The sequence below is a fragment of the Giraffa tippelskirchi genome, chromosome 7 (assembly GCF_054371585.1).
Source record: "Giraffa tippelskirchi isolate mGirTip1 chromosome 7, T2T-mGirTip1v1.2.pri, whole genome shotgun sequence".
In the NCBI taxonomy this organism is placed as follows: domain Eukaryota; kingdom Metazoa; phylum Chordata; class Mammalia; order Artiodactyla; family Giraffidae; genus Giraffa; species Giraffa tippelskirchi.
In genome coordinates this window covers 121,783,638-121,803,678 of record NC_137281.1, presented here as the reverse complement: position 1 = coordinate 121,803,678, position 20,041 = coordinate 121,783,638, and the positions used below count along the sequence as shown (strand labels likewise).

The 20,041-nt window shown below is 39.6% G+C and overlaps 1 protein-coding gene and 1 long non-coding RNA gene across 6 annotated transcripts in view; one reads left to right on the top strand and one right to left on the bottom strand.

The window, feature by feature from the left end:
• Nucleotides 1-20,041, bottom strand: part of ATP8B4 (ATPase phospholipid transporting 8B4 (putative)) — a 317,399-nt gene that overhangs the window by 4,074 nt on the left and 293,284 nt on the right. For 3 of the 4 annotated variants that reach the window (XM_081508362.1, XM_081508363.1, XM_081508364.1), the window contains 4 exons: nt 17,033-17,116; nt 10,982-11,227; nt 6,059-6,197; nt 2,833-2,963 (listed from right to left, as the gene is read on the bottom strand). In XM_081508362.1, coding sequence (XP_081364488.1) covers nt 2,833-2,963; nt 6,059-6,197; nt 10,982-11,227; nt 17,033-17,116 — 600 coding nt within the window. Of the gene's footprint in view, nt 1-2,832; nt 2,964-3,684; nt 3,976-6,058; nt 6,198-10,981; nt 11,228-17,032; nt 17,117-20,041 lie in introns of those variants that run through there. The other variant, XM_081508365.1, reaches the window with a different exon arrangement.
• LOC145513109 (uncharacterized) overlaps nt 1-20,041 on the top strand; it is an 81,534-nt gene that overhangs the window by 19,653 nt on the left and 41,840 nt on the right. The window lies entirely within an intron of this gene.

Below are 20,041 nucleotides of genomic sequence, written 5' to 3'. Positions count from 1 at the left end.
TATGTCAAAGGCAAAACATTCTGCCTGTTTTCCTCTAAGAATTGTATGATATCTGGTCTTACATTTAAGTCTTTAATCCATTTTATTTTTGTGTATGGTGTTAAAGAATGTTCTAATTTTTTTTTTTACATGTAGCTGTCCAGTTTTCCCAACACCATTTATTGAAGAGATTGTCTTTTCTCCATTGTACATTCTTGCCTCCTTTGCCACAAATTGACCATAGGTACAAGGATTTACTTCTGGGATTTCTATCCTGTTCAGTTGAGCTCTATTTTTGTTTTTGTGCCCATAACATTCTGTTGCTTTATAATGTAGTCTGAAGTCAGGGAGCTTGATTCCTCTAACTGTTTTTCTTTCTGAAGACTGCTTTGGCTATTCAAGGTTGGTTGTGTCTTCATAAACATTTTAAGATTTTTTTTTTTTGTTCTAGTTCTGTGAAAAACACCATTGGCAATTTGATAAAGATTGTATTGAATCTGTAATTGCTTTGAGTTGTATAGTCATTTTGATAATATTGATTCTTTCAGTCCAAGAACATGGTATCTATTTCCATCTGTACTTGTCATCTTTGGTTTCTTTCATCAGCATCTTATAGTTTTCAGAATACAGTTCTTATTAGGTAGGCTGATTCCTAGGTGTTTTGTTCTTTTCAGTGCAATAGTAAATGGATTGTTTCTTTAATTTCTCTTTATTATCTTTTGTTGTTAGTGTATAGAAATGCAACAGATTTCTGTGTAGGAATTTTGTATCTTGCAACTTTACCAAATTCAGTGATGAGCTTTACTACTTCTCTGGTAGCATCCTTAGGATTTTCTGTGTATGGTATCATGTCATTCACAAGCAGTGACAGTTTTACTTCTTCTATGCGGTTGTTGGAATGTAAATTGGTACAGCCACTATGGAGAATGTATGGATATTCCTTAAGAAACTAAAAATAGAGCTACTATATGATCTTACAATTCCACTCCTGGGCATGTATCTAGAGAAAACCATATTTGAAATGTTCACGCACCCCAATGTTCATTGTTGTGCTATTTACAGCAGCTAAGACATGCCAGCAGGAAGACATGGAAGCAACCTAAATATCCATCAACAGATGAATGGATAGTGAAGATATGGTATATTTATACAATGAAATATCATTCAGTCATTAAAAAGAATGAAATAATGCCATTTTAAGCAACATGGATGGAATCTGGAGATTATCACACTAAGTGAAGTCAGAGAAAGACAAATATGATATCACTATATGAATAATCTTAAAAAATGATACAAATGGACTTATTTACAAGCAGAAACAGACTCACAGACTTAGAATATTTAACAAACAATAGCTTTAAGTTCATTCTCTAATTACGTTGACATTATTTAAAATGGAACTCTCTTAAATTCCTTTTGAGGTTATTCATTGGTAGTTTATAAAACTAGCCAGATTTTGTATACTCATATTTTGTATTATTTGATGACTAGCTGAAATTATGCTTTAAATTTATATGCATGCTAAATTGCTTCAGTCGTGTCTAACTCTTTGCAACCCCATGATTGCAGCCTGCCAGGCTCTTTGGTCCATGGGATTTTCCCAGGCAAGAATACTAAAGTGGGCTGCCATTTCCTTCTCCAGAGGATCTTCCCCACCCAGGGATTGAACCCAAGTCACTTACGTCTCCTGCACTGGCATTGACAGGCAGGTTCTTTACCACTAGTACCACAGATATAACTATGTGTTTATACTTATCAAAATTAGTGTTATTAGAGTGCTTTTTTAAATTAATAATCTATTATATTCATTGTTTGCACTTTGATGATGTGGATTTGTGGTGTAGAGGCATTTGTTAGTGGTACAATGTGTTTTAAATGTGATGCTGACTTCCTATTACTGCTATTTGGTGCATGCTGCTGCTAAGTCGCTTCAGTCGTGTCCGACTCTGTGCGACCCCGTAGAGGGCAGCCCACCAGGCTCCGCCGTCCCTAGGATTCTCCAGGCAAGAATACAGGAGTGGGTTGCCATTTCCTTCTCCAGTGCATGAAAGGGAAAAGTGAAAGTGAAGTCGCTCAGTCGTGTCCGACTCTTAGTGACCCCATGGACTATAGCCTACCAGGCTCCTTCATCCATGGGATTTTTCCAGGCAAGAGTACTGGAGTGAGGTGCCAGGTGCATGAATCTTATATCAATGTTTGAATTGTTTATTGGATTGGATTGTTAAGTGTGCAGTTTGCTTTGATTGTGGATGCTGTAGGTGCTTCAGAAAGGTAAGTCTATGGTTGGGGTTTAGGTTAAGTTAGGGGTTGGGTGGAAGAATGGAAGGGAAGGATAGACTGGGAGTTTGGAATGGACACGTATACACTGCTATATTTAAAATAGATAACCAACAAGGACTTGTGTAGCACAGGGAATGCTTCTCAATATTCTGTAATAACCTAAATGGGAAATGAATTTGAAAAAGAATAGATGCATGTATATAACTGAATCACCTTGCTGTCCGAATTTGAAAAAGAATAGATGCATGTATATAACTGAATCACCTTGCTGTATACCTGAAACTATACTTTAATCAACTATGTGCCAATATAAAAAAAATAGACAATTTAACTTGTAATTTATGACTCCTCACCCACATTTAGTGTAGACAGTTATCTCCATTGGCACTCCCAGTGCTAGTACATTCAGATGTGGGCAGTTCCAGCTACTGCAGTGTGATGCTGTGCACCTACCTGTAGGTGTTTGCTGATGAGAACTTCATTAGCTCTTCCCTGGACTTCTTGTCAGGCAGAGGACATGATTCCAAGAGCAAAGAATCAACCCCTCAAATATCCACCAGTGCTGCAACATACCTGATCACTCAGAGTTGGGAATAAATCCACCTTCAAAAATCTGAATGCCACCACAGGCATAACTGAAGCCACTGTTGTTAAGAGAATAACAAGCCAGATGCCCTTCTGGGTCAAGGAATGTCGTGCGTTTCCTATTAATAAAGAAAAATAGACACTGTGGTTATAAATCGGACTGAATTATTGAATGTTTGGATTTCCTAGAGACAAACACTGGGTATCTTCCCCCAGCATAGAGTATGCTCAGTGGTGATAAGAAAAAGGCAAGAACAACAGTAAGACCACCCTTGGGAACTGCTTCATGGCTTGATCACTAGGAGACTGATAGCCAGAGACATGCATTGTCTGATCCAGGTTCAGTCCACCTTCACTGAAGAACAGCATTCTCTCATCCAGTTTCAGGATGCCTCGACCACAAAGCAGTTATTAAAGTCACATTTACCCCTACAGATTCAAACAAAACTAGCATACCAAATGACACAGTAGATGCAGGTACAGTCGCAAATGATGGTCTTCTCCACTGGCTATGTCATAAAAAGTAAGCTGTATCTATGACAAAATCAACCTTTTAAATCCAGGCAACAGCTTCGAGCAGACATGCTGATCTCTCTGATGTTCCCACAGATATGAAGTCCTCAAGGTGCCAAGGTGATCAGAGATGCTCCTGGGTTTGTGAAAAGAGCATTCTCCACACTGGGAAACCACTGGTGCAGTCATTCAATATACTAGTTCTAGAGAGTAGTGAAACTCCTTCCCAAGCCTGGAGCCAGTGTTATTTTATACTCACACCTCATATCCTGGGCTGTTTGTTTAAACAAAGCAATAGGGGTCAGTGAGGCAGACAGACAAATTATACGGATGTCAACTGTACTTATATTGCCAAAATGAGCCTTTGTTCCTTTTGTTGGTTTTCTAGGGAAATGATACCTCCAATTATCCCTCCCAATCCTACACCATTACCACTATTTGAATGGGCTTTAGGTGTGAGGGCTTGGCTACTTATTGGAATGTCTGCATTTCCTGTCTTCGTAGGATAGACACTGCCTACCGAAGGCCACTTGATTCCAACTGCCTGGGCAGAAACGAACAACTCCATAAATTAAATGTCTCTTTGAGCTTCTTGAAGCTCAGTACCCGCAGCCATGGCTGGAAAAAAAAAACACATCACTTTAAAACCACACTCCTGTTTGCTGCTGGCTACTAAGAAAAAAAAAATTTCTTAAACCTCAGTGTTGATCTAACTTTTGAAAAGTCTCATTGGAACTCAGTAATTACTTCCTGGAATGGCATGTGCTTAGCTGGAGAGAGTGGTCACCACACAGACTACTTTCTCCAGTTGGGGCATTCCAGTCTCATTATGCATGTACAAATGTTCTCTTAGGACTGGAAGTCTTCTGGTCAACCCACTGAACTTTAAGATTTGGCACCAGAGAGAAAAGAAAAGGAAAAACTTACTTAAATGTCTCTCTTTCCCCCCTAATATGCTTATGCTTATGCTTATTCACAACCATTATGTTTCTACATGGTTGGAACCTTTTGGTGGACAAAGGATTAACAGTTTATATTAAGTAAGAGTGGTGCAATTTAAATATTTCCAGGTACACAGAGCAAGACAAAAACTGAATACTCTTAAATGTATATATGCATTTAAATGGAATTACAATCTCAATGGAATTAATGTAATGGAATTAATCTCAATTACAATTACAATCTTGGAAATGTATAACCCGAAAGTTGCTCTTATTTTGCTTTCTCAATGAATCAGTCTTCTAATAATTGTTTTTCTAGACTCAGTTTCCCAACTAATGGGTGCAGATCTCAGCCTTACCTAATCGAGCTCAAGAAGGTTGTCACTGTGCATCTCTTTTCCACAGTTCCAGGATGAACTCAGAAACATCTCTGTTACCAGCTTATTTCACACACACTAGAGATTTTTAAACTTCTTTAAAAAGTCTATTAATAGCCCCACTGTGTAAGCTCAGTGGCCTTTGCTGGGAATCATTTTGAAATATGGGAGGCAATGACAGTATACTCCAAAGGTAGACCAGACGTATACTCTTGGTGGAATCATAGACTATCTATCAGGGGCTCAAGGGATTTTAGGAGGCCTTTTACTACCTACTGGCTGTTCAAATCTCTTGCAATGTCCCCAACCAGTCATCAAGTCACATTTGCTTTAATCATCATTATCATGGTTAACATTTATTGATAAAGTACTGTGTACCAAGCTGCATGCTAAGCATTTTATATGCATTATCTCATTTAACCCTCACAAATTCCCTATATAAGTAGGAACTATTAATATCCCCAAGTTTAGAATTGAAGACATTAAGGTATAAAAAGGAAAAGAAACTTGCCTAAGGTCACACGTCTTATAAGTGGCAGAGAACACTGGCTGTCTGGCAACAGAGCCTACACTTTGTGCCACTTACAGCCTACTGTTCAGCAATTTTTAAAAGACTAAATTATACATTGGCTTCCCAGGTGGCACTAGTAGTAAAGAAAATGTTAGTTGCTCAGTCTGTCCAGCTCTGTAACCCGCCAGGCTCCTCTGTCCATGGAATTCTCTAGGCAAGAATACTGGAGTGGGTAGCCATTCCCTTCTCCAGGGGATCTTCCCAATTCAGAGATTGACCAGGTCTCCTGCACTGCAGGCAGATTCTTTACCATCTGAGCCACTACCCACCTGCCAATGAAGGAGACATAAGAGATGCGGGTTTGATCCCTGGGTCAGGAATGTCCCCTGGAGGAGGGCATGGCAACCCATTCCAGTATTGCCCAGAGAATCCCATAGACAGAGGAGCCTGGCGGGCTAGAATCCATAGGGTTGCAAAGAATCAGACATGACTGAAGCAACTTAACACACACACAAATTATACATTTCTTTTCTAAATGAAAATAAGTTCCACAGGTGAACTTTGGCAGAAATGCTGGTTATAATGTGGCATAAAAGGGAGAGCCTGGCATTTCTTTCTCTTCCCTCTATCATATACCTGAATTTCATGGGTTTTCAGGTAGCTCTGATATATATGTGCTATGCCTCTTATTTGAAAAGGGATAGTTTACTGCATCTGCACTGTTAGGAAACTGTAAGCCTCCAGCTGTCTGGTTCAGTCAATTCCTAGAGACAGAATTACTGGTCATTCCTAGTCCCATCAAAATGAAGATACATTACAAAGACAAATGACATCTTGACACTAGGCCCCAGCAAATAATACGACTCACTTACCAACAAATGGAAACTGGTTTGGGAAGATGCTGAAGATGCCATTACTGTGCATTGTAAATAAAATGCAGAAATAAGTGGCTATGCTGCCCCAGATGAAGACATGGTTAATGACAGTCCAATAGCTGGTATCCAAGGCTATCTGTAAATAAAGTCAAATGCAAAGGGGAGATTGATGAGGATAAAAAGAGCATCATTTTGCTGAGTAATGTCTCCTCAGGACACTTCCGTGAAAAGACAATTGCACCCGCCTAGTTACCAGCCAACCACAGGCCCTACCACTTTCTGCACAACACAGGGGACTGATGTGACATTTCTGGCAGACAACTGACCTTAGGACTTGTATCTGCCGGCCTTTATATCTAACAATATTGAGTGAAGATCAGGAAATAAAATGTTAAACATTTAAATGAGAAATAAAGCAGAGTGGCTTCTAATTTCAAAGCTACTTTCCAAACTGATCTCTAAATTTGTCTATTGGAAAACTTTTTCATAGTGAGAAAGTGCACCATTTTAAGATCTGTACATAGATTTTCATTTGACCATTTTGACACAGGTATAGTCTATTTTATATCAACATTCTAATTCATTTTGATTACCATTTGTTAAATTATTCAAATAATAACAAAAATCCTTAATCCACTTTTGGCATCAGAAGTTGGGCTTCATGGTGATCTGGGAGCATGTTCACAAGCCCTTCTCCCATCCAATAACGTGATCTGATATGGGGAAACTAAGGAAGCCACGGGTGAATATGAACACTTCAGTTCTCAGAAGGAAAAAAATGTAGTTCTGTGAAACTGGATCATTTGTAGTGATGTGGATGAACCTAGAGTCTGCCATACAGAGTGAAGTAAGTCAGAAAAACAAATACCATATATTAACTTATATACATAGAATCTAGAAAAATGGTGCTGATGAACCTACTTGCAGGGCAGGGATAGAGCTGCAGACGGAATGGACATGTGGATGCAGGAGGAAGGAGGGGGTGGCATGAATTCAGAGTAGCACTGATACATATGACACTACACCATGGGTAAAATAGCTAGTGGGAACCTGCAGTATGGCACAGGGAGCTCAGTCAGCTCGGTGCTCTGTGATGACCTTGGGGGATGGGAGGGAGGCTCAGGAGGGAGAGGGTATATGTCTACATATAGCTGATTTACATTATTGTACAGCAGAAAGTAATACAACGTTGTAAAGCAGTTTTATTTAAATAATAAATTCTAAATAATTTTTTCTAAGTAATTTTTTTAAAGTAGGTTCTAGCATCCTTATTTGCATCTCAGAGTTTCCAAATGGTCCAAATGAAAGTTTAGATTTCTACCAGAGTCTCAGAAAAACCACAGATTTCCTGCCTGCCCAAGGGGGCTCTACCTACACAGTAAATAGACTCTTCTGCATATAGAGACATACTTCCCCTTCCCACACGAAGTTACTGTCCTTTAAAATGATGCAAGGGGGACACATGTACACCTATGGTGGATTCATATCAATGTATGGCAAAACAAATACAATATTGTAAAGTTAAAAAATAGATAAACTAATTTTAAAAATAATAATAAAATAAAATGATGCCCCATAAAAAGAATGTTAGCAGCCTTGATGAAACTGCAGGGATGCCAAAGGAACAGCCTTTTCTTTCCTCAAGAAGCCTGAGAACAGAGAGCCCTGCCTTCCATACCTCAGCAAAGAAAGACTTGCTGGTTTCCCTGCTCATTCCTCAAGACAGCTGACCAAAATCTCTAGCTCTAACTTTCACCATCTGTCAGTTCATCACCATTAAAAGACACCAATAGTTTGACCTGTGTAGGTATGAGTAGGCAAAGAAAAATCACAACCAATTTAAGAGGACTCTACTGGGGGAAAAAAGTAGTTCCTACAATGAAAAAGACAGACAAGCACTATAAAAATAATTTTAAAAAGTAATGAGAACTCTTAAGGAGAAGCAATTAGATCATAGAAAAAAACTCTGGAAGAAAAAAGTGTTATTTCTGAATTTAAAAATTCAATAGAGAAACCAAATAAAAATAGTCACTGATTAGAACTGAATGTTCTGTAAAAACAAATGGAAACATCTCATAACAGGGCAAAAATTCTAACAAATGGGAACCATGTGCAAAAACAATATGAGACATGGATGGTAAACCCATAGATGTCCAATCCATAGGCCCAACATTCAAATAATGGCATCCTAGAAAGAGAAAAAGTAGCAATCAAAGAAATGAGAAAGAACACTGCTCTGTGATAGCAGCAAAGATTTTCAGATTGGGAGGGTACTCTAAATTATAGGCAAATCAATGAATGAAGTTACATTCTGGTAACATTTGTGAAGTCCAAGGATAAAAAACATAGCTTCTACACAGAAAAGATACTATTTACAAAAGAGAATCAGCCTAATATAAAGCTGTTACACTGAAACAGAGATGTAATGGAAAATCATTTACAGAATCCCTAAAACACTCTGATTCAAGAATCTTATGCCCATCCAATATATGATTTAACTGTGAAGATAAAGATTTGAACTCAAAAGTATAACATCTATGTACTCCTTCTGCAGAAATTACTTATGCTTAGAAAGGAAAACATGTTAATGCCACCCTCAAAATGAGCTTATTCACAAAATTCCTGAAATTTACTCTGTGTACTAAAGACAGCAGTTTCTGACTGAAGCCATAATTTCATGATGGATGCCTTAGCTATGTCAGACACTTCCAATTCACTCTATTGTTTCCTCCTCTGCTATAGAATTGAACACAGGGGACCTAGCCATGGAGGGTTCACAAAGCATCAATGTGCTTTATGTAGTTGTGAAACAGACAAACAGAACTCCTCTGAGCAGAGAAATCTGGTTCTGATTTTGGATGCTATCTGACTCTGAATTTTGAACTCCCAAGATGTCAAGTGTTAGATGGCTTTGGTATGAACTTAATGATACTCACTTAGATGGACCAAGGAATGGCAGATATGTCATTTAAAAGCAGTATGTTTACATTTGACTCATTCAGTCTAATAAATATTGAGTCATGAAGAGAAAGTCTGCCGTTTAATGAGATCTTTTGTTGATATAAGTAGCTAAGATTTGTAAAAGAGATTATTTATAGGATAGAAAAAGGACTGACTAAAGACAATTCAAACTGTAAAAATTAAGCCCTTGATTGAAACTTTCCCCCTTAAAACGCACACAAAGGCAAAGAACAGAGGTCATACTGCTTGTTGTATCCACCCAGAGGTACAATTTTAATGATTAGAAAGCTTTTGTGAACTCTAACTCAATATCTAATAGTATTGTCCACCATTTGCATTAAAAAAGAAAAACAAACTCAAAATGTCCAATGATGATCAATGGATCATCAAAAATCATTCCTACCAGATGGGAATGTAAATTGGTGCAGCCATTATGCAAAGCAATATGGAGGTTCCTCAAAAAACTAAAAGTAAAGTTGCCACGTGATTCAGCACTCCCACTCCTGAGCATGTATCTGGACAAAACTATAATTCAAAAAGTTACAGGTTCCTCAATGTTCATAGCAGCACTGTTTAAATAATCAAGACATGGAAGCAACCTGAGTGTTCACTGACAGATAAATGAATAAAGAAGATGTGGTATGCACACACACACATGCAGACACACACTGGGAGACTACTTAGCCATACAAAGAATGAAATAATGCCATTTGCAGCAACATGGATGGACCTAGAGATCATCATACTAAGTAAGTTAGAAAGAGAAAAACAAATACCATATGATATCACTTATATGTGGAAAATAAATATAATACAAATGAAGTAACTTATGAAAGAGACTCACAGACATAGAGATCAGACTTGTGACTGCCAAGGCGGAGGGGGTTTAGGAGAGGGATAGATTAGGATTTGGGATTACTAGAGCAAACTACAATATACAGAATAGATAAACAACAAGGTCCTACTGTATAGCACAGGGAGGTATATTCAGTATCCTGTGATAAACCATAATGGAAAAGAATATGAAAAAGAATATATATAAAACTGAATCATTTTGCTGTATAGTAGAAATTAGTACAATATTGTAATTCAATAAAATAAATTAAAAAAAATTATTCCTACCAGAAAAGCTTATATGAACTTGAGATTCAAATGTGCACACACCTAACATTCAACCTCTTGAATACAGAAATGTACTGCCAAATAAACATTACATCTCACTATAAAACTAGATGCATGAAGCAGGGCACCCAAAGCCAGTGCTCTGGGACAACCTAGAGGGGTGGGGTGGGGAGGGAGGTGGGATGCAGTTCAGGATGGGGGGGACACATGTATACCTCTGACTGATTCATGTTGATATATGGCAAAAACCATCACTATATTGTAAAGTAATTATCCTCCGAGTGAAATAAATTTTAAAAACCTAGAAGTTACTAACTCTTACAGAAATCATGGGAAAGTTTCTATTATCATTAGAAACCTTTGCTCCCAAGAAGGAAACACAAGGAGGAAGTAGTGTATCAGTTCCCTTTACGTACAGTGTTCAAGAAGTGCCCAAGAAGTGCCTGATTCATTGTGAGGTTTCTACTAATATGGAGGTTACAGACACAAAACACTAATCTCCTACATCTGGGGATTTATGTTAAAGCTTCCTGTTTCATCTCAGAATGTGTAGTTAAAAAGAAAACCCCAGTAATTACAGAGGTCCTCACCTACAGGATCTAGTGCCTGATGATCTGTGGTTGTTGTAATAATACTAGAAATAAATGCACAATAAATATAATGCATTTCTGAAACCATCCCCCCACCACCCTGGCCTGTGGAAAAGTTGTCTTCCATGAAACCAGTCCCTGGTGCCAAAATGGTTGAGGACCCTACTAAGATTACTGTCAACAAATGAAGCAGAATTTTACAAGACGTGAAGCCATCTAGTTAAGATATTTTCACCAGTAGAGTTACCTGCACGCTGACCACAATGACCAAAGACGTGGCCATGGTCACTGCAAAAGACTGATAGTCTGCAGTGTGCTGTCCATCTTCTCCAGCCATGTTGTAAAAGGCCCCATAGGGGATGAAGAAAAGGGCTAATGAGGTGTAGATTCCATGTGCCATACAGATGAAAAATTCATGCTTGTTAAAAAGTAGATTCAGCTGTCCAGGTTTGTAGAGCTGTGGATAATCCATGCTATTCTGGTCACTAACATCCTGTCAACAGAGAGTTACTTTAGTGGAGGAGGCTCCAGGAGAAGTTAGAGAAACTCCGAATTTCCTGTCTCCAGAAATAGCACGTGCATATCTAAGCATGGCCTTCCCAGGTGGCTCAGTGGTAAAGAATCCACCTGCCAATGCAGGAGACGCAGGAGATGAGGGTTCAATCCCTAGGTCAAGAAGGCCCCCTGGAGGAGGAAATGGCAACCCACTCCAGTATACCCTTGCCTGTAAAACTCCATGGACAGAGGAGCCTGACAGGCTACAGCCCACAGGATCACAAAGAGTTGGACACGACTGGGCATGCATGCACTATCTAAGCATACCCTAATATGCACTACTCATTACTTTGTTTTCATTCCCACAGTAACCCAAAGGATATTAAAATTATCCCTACTTTATATAGGAGGAACTTGAGTCTCCAAGAGAGATTCATGAGAGGCCACACAGCTTTTATAACAGAACCAGCACTTGATTGCATGTGGATATTTGGCTTCAAATTGAAGTTTCTTTTCTATACTCTCCTGCAGCTGCACTCATGCTCCCAGAATTCTAGTACATCCAGTGCAGCCAGTGGGTCCTGGGGTTAACTGCCAAGGCAGTGACAGGGGATGCCAGCAGAGATCCTGAGTCAGAAAAGGCCCACCTGAGTTCCCAGCTTTGAGGGGAGGGTGAGCAGGAGGAAAGGAACAGGGAAAGAGGGAACAGAATGTGGATTCCAGGTGGAAGAGAGCTGAGCCTGCAGAAGTGAGAGTTCTACCCAGGGAGGACTCCATAGGCAGCTACCAGGTGCTCAGCTTAAAGAATTTAGATAGAATGAGAAGGCATCATGTTTGGGCCCAGCCAGGTCCTGGGAGAAGCTAAAGCTGTGCTTCTCAAACTTAAAGTGCACACTAATAACCTGGGGAACAGATCGCACTTCAGTAGGTTTGGGGTGGGGCCTGAGACTGCCTTTCCAACAAGCTCCAAAGCAATGCTGGTGACCACACTGTGAGCACCACAGCCAAACACCACAACCGGCTTCAAAGCTAGACAATCCTGAGTTGAAACCTCAGCTCTGCTGCTTAGTAGGCATGTAGTCTTAGACCCGTCACTTAACCTGTCTGAGCCTCAGGTTCCTCATCTTCAGAAGTGCAAACAACACCATCTCCCTCACAGGATCACTGTCATGATGAAATGGGTATGTATGCATGTATTCAGCAGAGTTCTTGCCACAGTTAATATAATTAAAAAACAAGATGCTTCTATAAATAACAACAAGTTAATGACAGTAATAGTAACAATAGTGTTACAGTCTCAGAGTGAAGTGGCCTAGTGCTAGGTTGAGTTCTGTCACTTATTGACCGTATGACTTTAGGAGAATGATCTTAACTTCTGAGTTTTAGTTTCCTCCTTATAAAATAAGTAGAGCAATAGATGGTCACTGAGGCCTTCCAGCATAGCATCCCATGATCAGAAGATCATTTTAAGGGTCAGAGTAGACAAAGCAGAAAAGGATAGGGGTAGACACTCAACTTGATGGCAATAAGGGGCCTTATTGTGTATATAGTTGACCCTTTAACAACATGGGTGTGAAGTGAGTGGGTTCACCTACACACAGACTTTTTCAATAAATATATACTACCTGATCCACTCTTAGTTGAAATCTCAGATGCAGAACCATGGATATGGAGGGGCAACTCTACAGTTACAGGAGAATTTTGGACTGTGTGGGGGTATGGGCCAAGGTGAGGGGGACCCCTAACTTTTGTGTTGTTTCAAGGGTCAACTGTATATTTTTTATCTATATCTTTTAGTTCTTAGGTTATTTCCATATCTTATTTGTTATAAATCATGCTGCAATGAATACAGAACTGTATATATCTTTTCAAATTAATGTTTTGGCTTTCTTTGGATAAATACCCAGAAGTGGAATTGCTGGATCACTTGACAGCTCTATTTTTAATTTTTTGCAGGATTTATATACTGTTTTCCATTCTGTTCAGATTTTCTGCTTAATCATAATTCAGTCTTGGTAGGATGTATGTTTCTAGAAATTTATTCATTTCTTTAAATTGTCCAATTTGTTGCTGTATAACTGTTCATATTAGTCTCATGGTCCTTGTATTTTTGTGATCAGTTGTAATCTCTTCTGATTTTGAGTCTTTTCTTTTCTTGGTGAGTCTACCTAAAGGTTTGTCGATTTTATCTTTTCAAGGAATCAGCTCTTAGTTGCATGGATCTTCTCTATCACTCTTAGTCTCTATTTCATTTATTTTTGCTCTAATTGTTGTTTTTCCCTTCCTTCTACCACCTTTGGGCTTTGTGCTTTTTCTAGTTCCTTGAGGTGTAAAGGCAGGTTGTTTGAGTCTTTTCATGTTTCTTGAGGTTGGCATTTATTACTATGAACTTCCCTCTTGGAACTGCTTTTAATATATCCCACAAATTTTGATATCTTATATTCCCATTTTAATTTGTCTCAAGGTATTTTTAAATTTCTTCTTTGATTTCTTCTTTAACTTGTTGCTGTTCAGGAGCATGCTGCTTAATCTGCACATATAAGTGAATTTTCCAGCTTTCTTCATATAATTAATTTCTAGTTTTATACCACCATGGTTAGAAAAGATACTTGATATGATTTCAATCTGTAAAATGTATTAAGACTTTTTAGAGCTTAACAAATGATCTGTCCTTTAAAATGTTTCATGTGTACTTCAGAAGAATTTGCATTCTATTGCTTTTGGAGAGAGTATTCTACATATAATATAGATATAGATAGATAGATATAGAATATATATTCTATATATATTCCTTGTATTCTATATATTATTCTACATATACATGTAATAATGTATGTTATTTTATATACGTGTGTGTGTGTCTACACACACATTAGAAGTGTTCCCCGGCAACAGTCATAAAAATCAGGACACCAGACAGGAGTATGAGCTCCTTTCTGGGACAGGCTGATTACTATAGTCCCATGGGCTCCTTGGAAGAAAAGCTATGACCAACCTAGACAGCATATTACAAAGCAGAGACATTACTTTGCCAACAAAGTCCGTCTAGTCAAAGCTATGGTTTTTCCAGTAACAATGTATGGATCTGAGAGCTGGACCATTAAAGAAGGCTAAGTGCCAAAGAATTGATGCTTTTGAACTGTGGTATTGGAGAAGACTCTTTGAGAGTCCTTTGAACTGCAAGAAGATCAAACCAGTTAATCCTAAAGGAAATAAACTCTGAATATTCATTGGAAGGACTGATGCTAAAGCTGAAGCTCCAATACTTTGGCTATCTGATGCAAAGAACTGCCTCATTGGAAAAGACCCTGGTGCTGGGAAAGATTGAAGGCAGGAGGAAAAGGGGATGACAGAGGATGAGATGATTGGATGGCATCACCAACTCAATTGGGATGGGTTTGAGCAGTCTCCGGGAGTTGGTGAAGGACAGGGAAGCCTGACGTGTTGCAGTCCGTGAGGTCGCAAAGAGTCAGATATGACTGAGTGACTGAACTGAATTGATGGGACCAGGAATGCAGGTTTCTCTGGCTTCCAGAGTTAGGCAACCAAGAGGTGTCCCCTGGGTGGCAGCCACAAAAATAAGGGCAGCAGACACATGTATCAGCACCCGTTCAGGAGATACTGGTGCCCTGAAGTCTGGCAAAGGGAGCATGCAAGGATGGCACCGACCCTCTGTCCCTGGAGTGTGTTCCAGCAGACTCCGAGATGTGTGTGTTCAATTGGATGCCTGCCCCCAGGCCGACACTTTAATATAAGCTGGTGAGCCTCTGTGACTGGCATAATCTGCTGTGTCTGCACTGGGCCCAGGAGCGAGTGAGTCTGAGCACATGGGCCCATTAAAAACTATTTCTTAGACTGCTTTAGTCTTGTGGGTCTTGGAACAGGAGCCCCATTGGTTTGGGGGGGTTTATCTCTCAGTTGCAGGTTTTAAAAGTTAAGGTGCTCAATGTGGGGTGCATACCCTTCACCCCTAGGGGAAGAACTTGAGACTTTGAGTTTTCTCCTGGTCGAAGACTGCCATGCTGAGGGTGGGGGTAGGGTTTATGGCAAGATTGTGTCCCAGCCTCTCCAGCTCGCTTCCATGAATGTGGTTCTCTTCTTGTTTGCTCAGTGTATAGTCTTCAGAGACAGCCTTTAGGGTTGTTTAAGAGAAAATTTTTCCTTGTGTAGTTGTAGACTGTGTCCGCAGGAAGAGGTGAGTTCAGGATCTTCCTTTATCACCATCTTGAACTCTCCCCTTATTATATGTTTTTTTCATATTGCACAATAACCATCTTTTCCCAGAAATTATTTTATGTTTAATATTTTACTCCACATTCTGGGCAGCTACAAAGCACCAAGAAAAGGAACACTTGTAAACATGGGCACTTGGAAATGAAAGAGCTTAATCCTTTATATCCAAAGTCTTCAAGAGTTCATTGCTTTTTGTAGAATTTCACAAAATGAGTTGTTCACAATCTGCCTTTTTTACATACAAGAAGTGAGGCCTACAACTGACTACAAAGCTTCAGAATGGGAGAGCAGAATGAGCTCATAAAGTTAAGATTTATATTTTGCAATAGATGGCCTTGGGCCAGAAAATGAGGCCTAGCAAATGGATCTAACAACAGCCTGGAGAAAATCTGGTCTCCTTAAAAATACTTCAAAAAAATTTTTTTAAATAATATACTCTAACTGTGCCATGGAAACTCCTCTGGCTAGTCTTTCACTTCCCCATGGGCAGCCAGACTTTTCCCCCATCCAGGAAGTACCCTCCAAGGCTTTGAGGGTGCCAAGGACCTACCATTTTATAATTGATTCCCTCCCTTCCCTCCCCTCAAGCGCACTGAGCTAAACTAAAGAAAACTTCGCCCTTTCTCTCTCCATGGCTCTGGGGCTCTGTGTCTCCCTCTCCCATTGGCAGGGTGCTCCTCTGGCCGGGAGTTTCTGTTCTGAGTCATGCTGGGCAGTTTTACCGCAGATGCTAGCTCTTTGCACTCCAGCCCAGCTCCATGATTTTCTATGTATCCTCACATGGTTCTCTGTACTCTCAGAGGCTAATACAGAATCCCCCGGTGTGTGAACTAAAGAGACTAATTCTGAGGCATATTGGTCAGTTCTAGATGAAAAATAAGTAAGTAAACGAACAGTCCTATGACTTTGGGAAATTCTGGACTACAATGTAATTAAAGAGACTTTTTCTTGTAGGACCTTTCAGAGCCTTTAGAGAAAATAATGTAGGGTGAGAGTCTTTAAGAGGATAGTAATCAGGCTCTGATCCGAGATCTTTTTGGGGAGTTGGAAGGGTTTTTGACCCATGTGATACCTATTAAGGTATCGACTCCATTCTTAGGACTCTTTCCATGATTTACGTCTTCTCAGTTCAGTTCAGTTGCTCAGTCGTGTCCAACTCTTTGCAACCCCATGAACTGAGCATGCTAGGACTCCCAGTCCATCACCAACTTCCGGAGTTTATTCAAACTCATGTCCATTGAGTCAGTGATGCCATCCAACCATCTCATTCTCTGTCATCCCCTTCTCCTACCGCCTTCAATCTTTTCCAGCATCAGGGTCTTCTCAAATAAGTCAGTTCTTCGCATCAGGTGGCCAAAGTATTGGTGTTCCAGCTTCAGCATGAGTCCTTCCAATGAATATTCAGGACTGATTTCCTTTAGGATGGACTAGTTGGATCTCTTTGCTGTCCAACAGACTCTCAAGAGTCTTCTCCAACACCACGGTTCAAAAGTTTCTATGTAGAAGCTAAAAGCAACTAAAAGGCATCAATAGAGCAAAGTAAGTTACAAAGACAGAGGAAAACACATACCTGGTCAAAAATCCCCATGGCTAAAACAGGTAGCGATGTGTAGACAATGTTAAAAAGGGTAATGAACCACTGGTCGTAGACAGTCTGAAACAACATTAACACATCAGTGAGAAACAGCATGCATAGGTGTGAGAATATTCACTTTTAGGCTCTTGGACTAAATATCTCAATTTCCTCAAGTGGATGGAAGTTTGGTGTTAGAGTCAGACAGACCTGAGTTCTCCCCAGGCTCAATCTCTTATCAGCTCTGCTGCTTTATGTGACTCAACTTCAATTTCTTCAACTCTAAAATGAAGTCATACTTTCCTTATAGAATTTCAGTTGGGGAAAAGGGCATCAGACATGTAGAACACCTAACACAGTGCTGGATGCACACAAGGCTCTGGCCCCTCTGGTGGGTTATTTCACCCTTTAGGTTTTCAGTGTCTTCTAATAAGTCCAATTACCTGAACTAAGCAATAAGCAAAGAATCCATGAACATCTTCAGAGGGAGATACAGAAATGAACCTGTCAGCCCCATCCTGTGTTCACATGGAGAACTTTTTCTTGTGAGTGGTTTAAAGCAAGGTGGGTATGGAGCTAGCTGCTTGCTACACTGGATATAAATTAAATAATAAAAATACCCCTCACACCTATAGACAACAGTTCCTTGCACGAACCTCACTAAAAGTGAGGCATGTGAAATAGTCCTTATATCTCCTTTGTATTAATAAGTACAGAGAAATGTAGAAACAGAATGGAAAATGTATTATAGGCCTTATCACAGGCATAGGGAAAGATTAAACCATAAGTCTCCAGCTCTAGAGACTTCCCTGGTGTTCCAGTGATTAAGAATCTGCCTTGCAATGCAGGGGATGCAGATTTGATCCCTGGTCAGGGAACTAAGATTCCACACGCCACCCTCCACAACTATTGAGCCCACATGCTCTGGAGCCTGTGTGCCACAACTAGAGAGCCCATATGATGCAACTACTGAAGCCTGTGCCCTCTAGAGCCTTTGAGCCATACCAGAGAATCCGTGCATCATGATGAAAGATCCCACATGACACAACTAAGACTTGATGCAGCAAAATAAATATTTTAAAAACAAATAAAATAAAACATAGGTATCCAGCCCCTAACCAATGTCTATTCTACCACTGTATCATTCATTCATTCAATATTTGTTAAGAAACCACAATGTGCCAGGTACCGGGTTCTCAGCAATGATAATTTAACATGATACAATCAGATAAAAATTCCTCATGAAATTTTCACTGTAATGGTGCCGAGGAAACAAATAACAAAAAAAGATTTTATACAATAAACAAAATATATAGTTGATGAGTAAATGAGTGAGTAAGAAAGTAACAAATACTAGGGTAGAAAGAGGGTATGGTAGAAATATGGAAGGGTTGTAAGGTGATTGGAGAAGGTATCACTAAGAAGTACATTTGAGAAAAAAATCTGAAGAAAATTAAGGGTCAAAATATTCAGCTTTCTGGGACATGAACATTTCATATGGCAAGTAGATCACATGAAAAATCTGTGAGGCAAGAAAGCATCTGGCATGTTCAGAGGACAGCAAGACAGCCCATTTGGCTGGAGCAGAGCAACCTACAGGGAGTATCATGAATTTCAAAGAAATAATTACAGGAGGATCCTATAGAGGTAACTATGGATTGTTCCCTAAATAAAAGAAGACAACATTAGAGGATTTTGAGCAAAGGAACATCATGATTTGTACTTTAACCTGATTCTCTGGATGCTGTGCTGAGAACAGACTAAAGAGGCACAATTGTGGAAGTTGTGAAACCAATTAGGAGGCTAGTTTAGTGCTCCAGGTGAGAGATGAAGGTGACTGGATCAGATGATCAGTGGAAAGAAGTGCTGGATTTTGAATATTTTCTGAAGCACACTTTCTTCTTAGGGAAATTCTGAAAGCAACAGGAATCTTAAACGCAATTGGTCCAGACAGAGAAGCTAAAGATAGGTTCTACATAGTTATATAGGTAAGGCAATCTTTCAAATCATGTCCTGTACATGTAGATTATATAGAAGAAAAAAATATTTTGGTGGCTTTATTGCTAAATCTGGATTTAGACTATTCTGTCTTTGCATTGCTGTTTGTTCTTGAGATGAGTGTATACTTGTTCAAGGAAAGGAGAGATGGAAGCCAGTCTTCAAAGGCCAAATCTCAATCTGAAATTTCTGTTGAAGCTCCACAGGTGGTTTTATTCAACACTGAACAAACCAGACACTGTGAATAATGCTGATTATTGTATTCTGAGCAAGGTTAGTCCCTTGGTAAGAAGTAAGGAGCATGGACATGTCAATCAATTCAAGGAGAGTTCAGTCTTAGGGCAAAAAAAAGAAAAAGAAAAAGAGAGAACAGAAAAAAGGAGGTGTGGGGTAGATGAGAGAAGGAAGGAATTTGCTTTATTCTCTGAATATCTCAGAGAGTTGAGGCCTGGAATCTACATAGGAAAGACCTGCTCAATGTCATTCTCTTTGAGGGTATGCCAAACACAAGGCAGGAAAGTTGAATTCTACTACCAATAAACAGTTGAGACAGGATTTAGGCAAAGGGGCAACATTAGGGACCACCATCAAGAGGCCTATGCTTGTGACTCAGAATAACCATTTCTAGTAACCAGTTTTTAAGTTCTCTGAATGATAGTTCTCTTTTGTTATCTGTGCGTGCATGCTAAGTCATTTCAGTTGTGTCCGACTTTTTGCTACCCTATGGACAGTAGCCCACCAGGCTGCTCTGTCCATGGTGATTCTCCAGGCAAGAATACTGGAGTGGGTTGCCATCCCCTTCTCCAGGGGATCTTCCAAACCCAGGGATCAAACCTGCATCTCTTACATCTGCTGCTTTGGCAGATGGGTTCTTTACCACTAGCACCACTTTGAGGCTTATTAAATTCTGTCTGAACTCTGCTGTGAGGATCTCAAAGGGAGCCTTATGTCCAGTGATATGCTAGGTGTTTAACAACTAGCTCTTAAAAAAAAAGAAAGAAAAAGCCT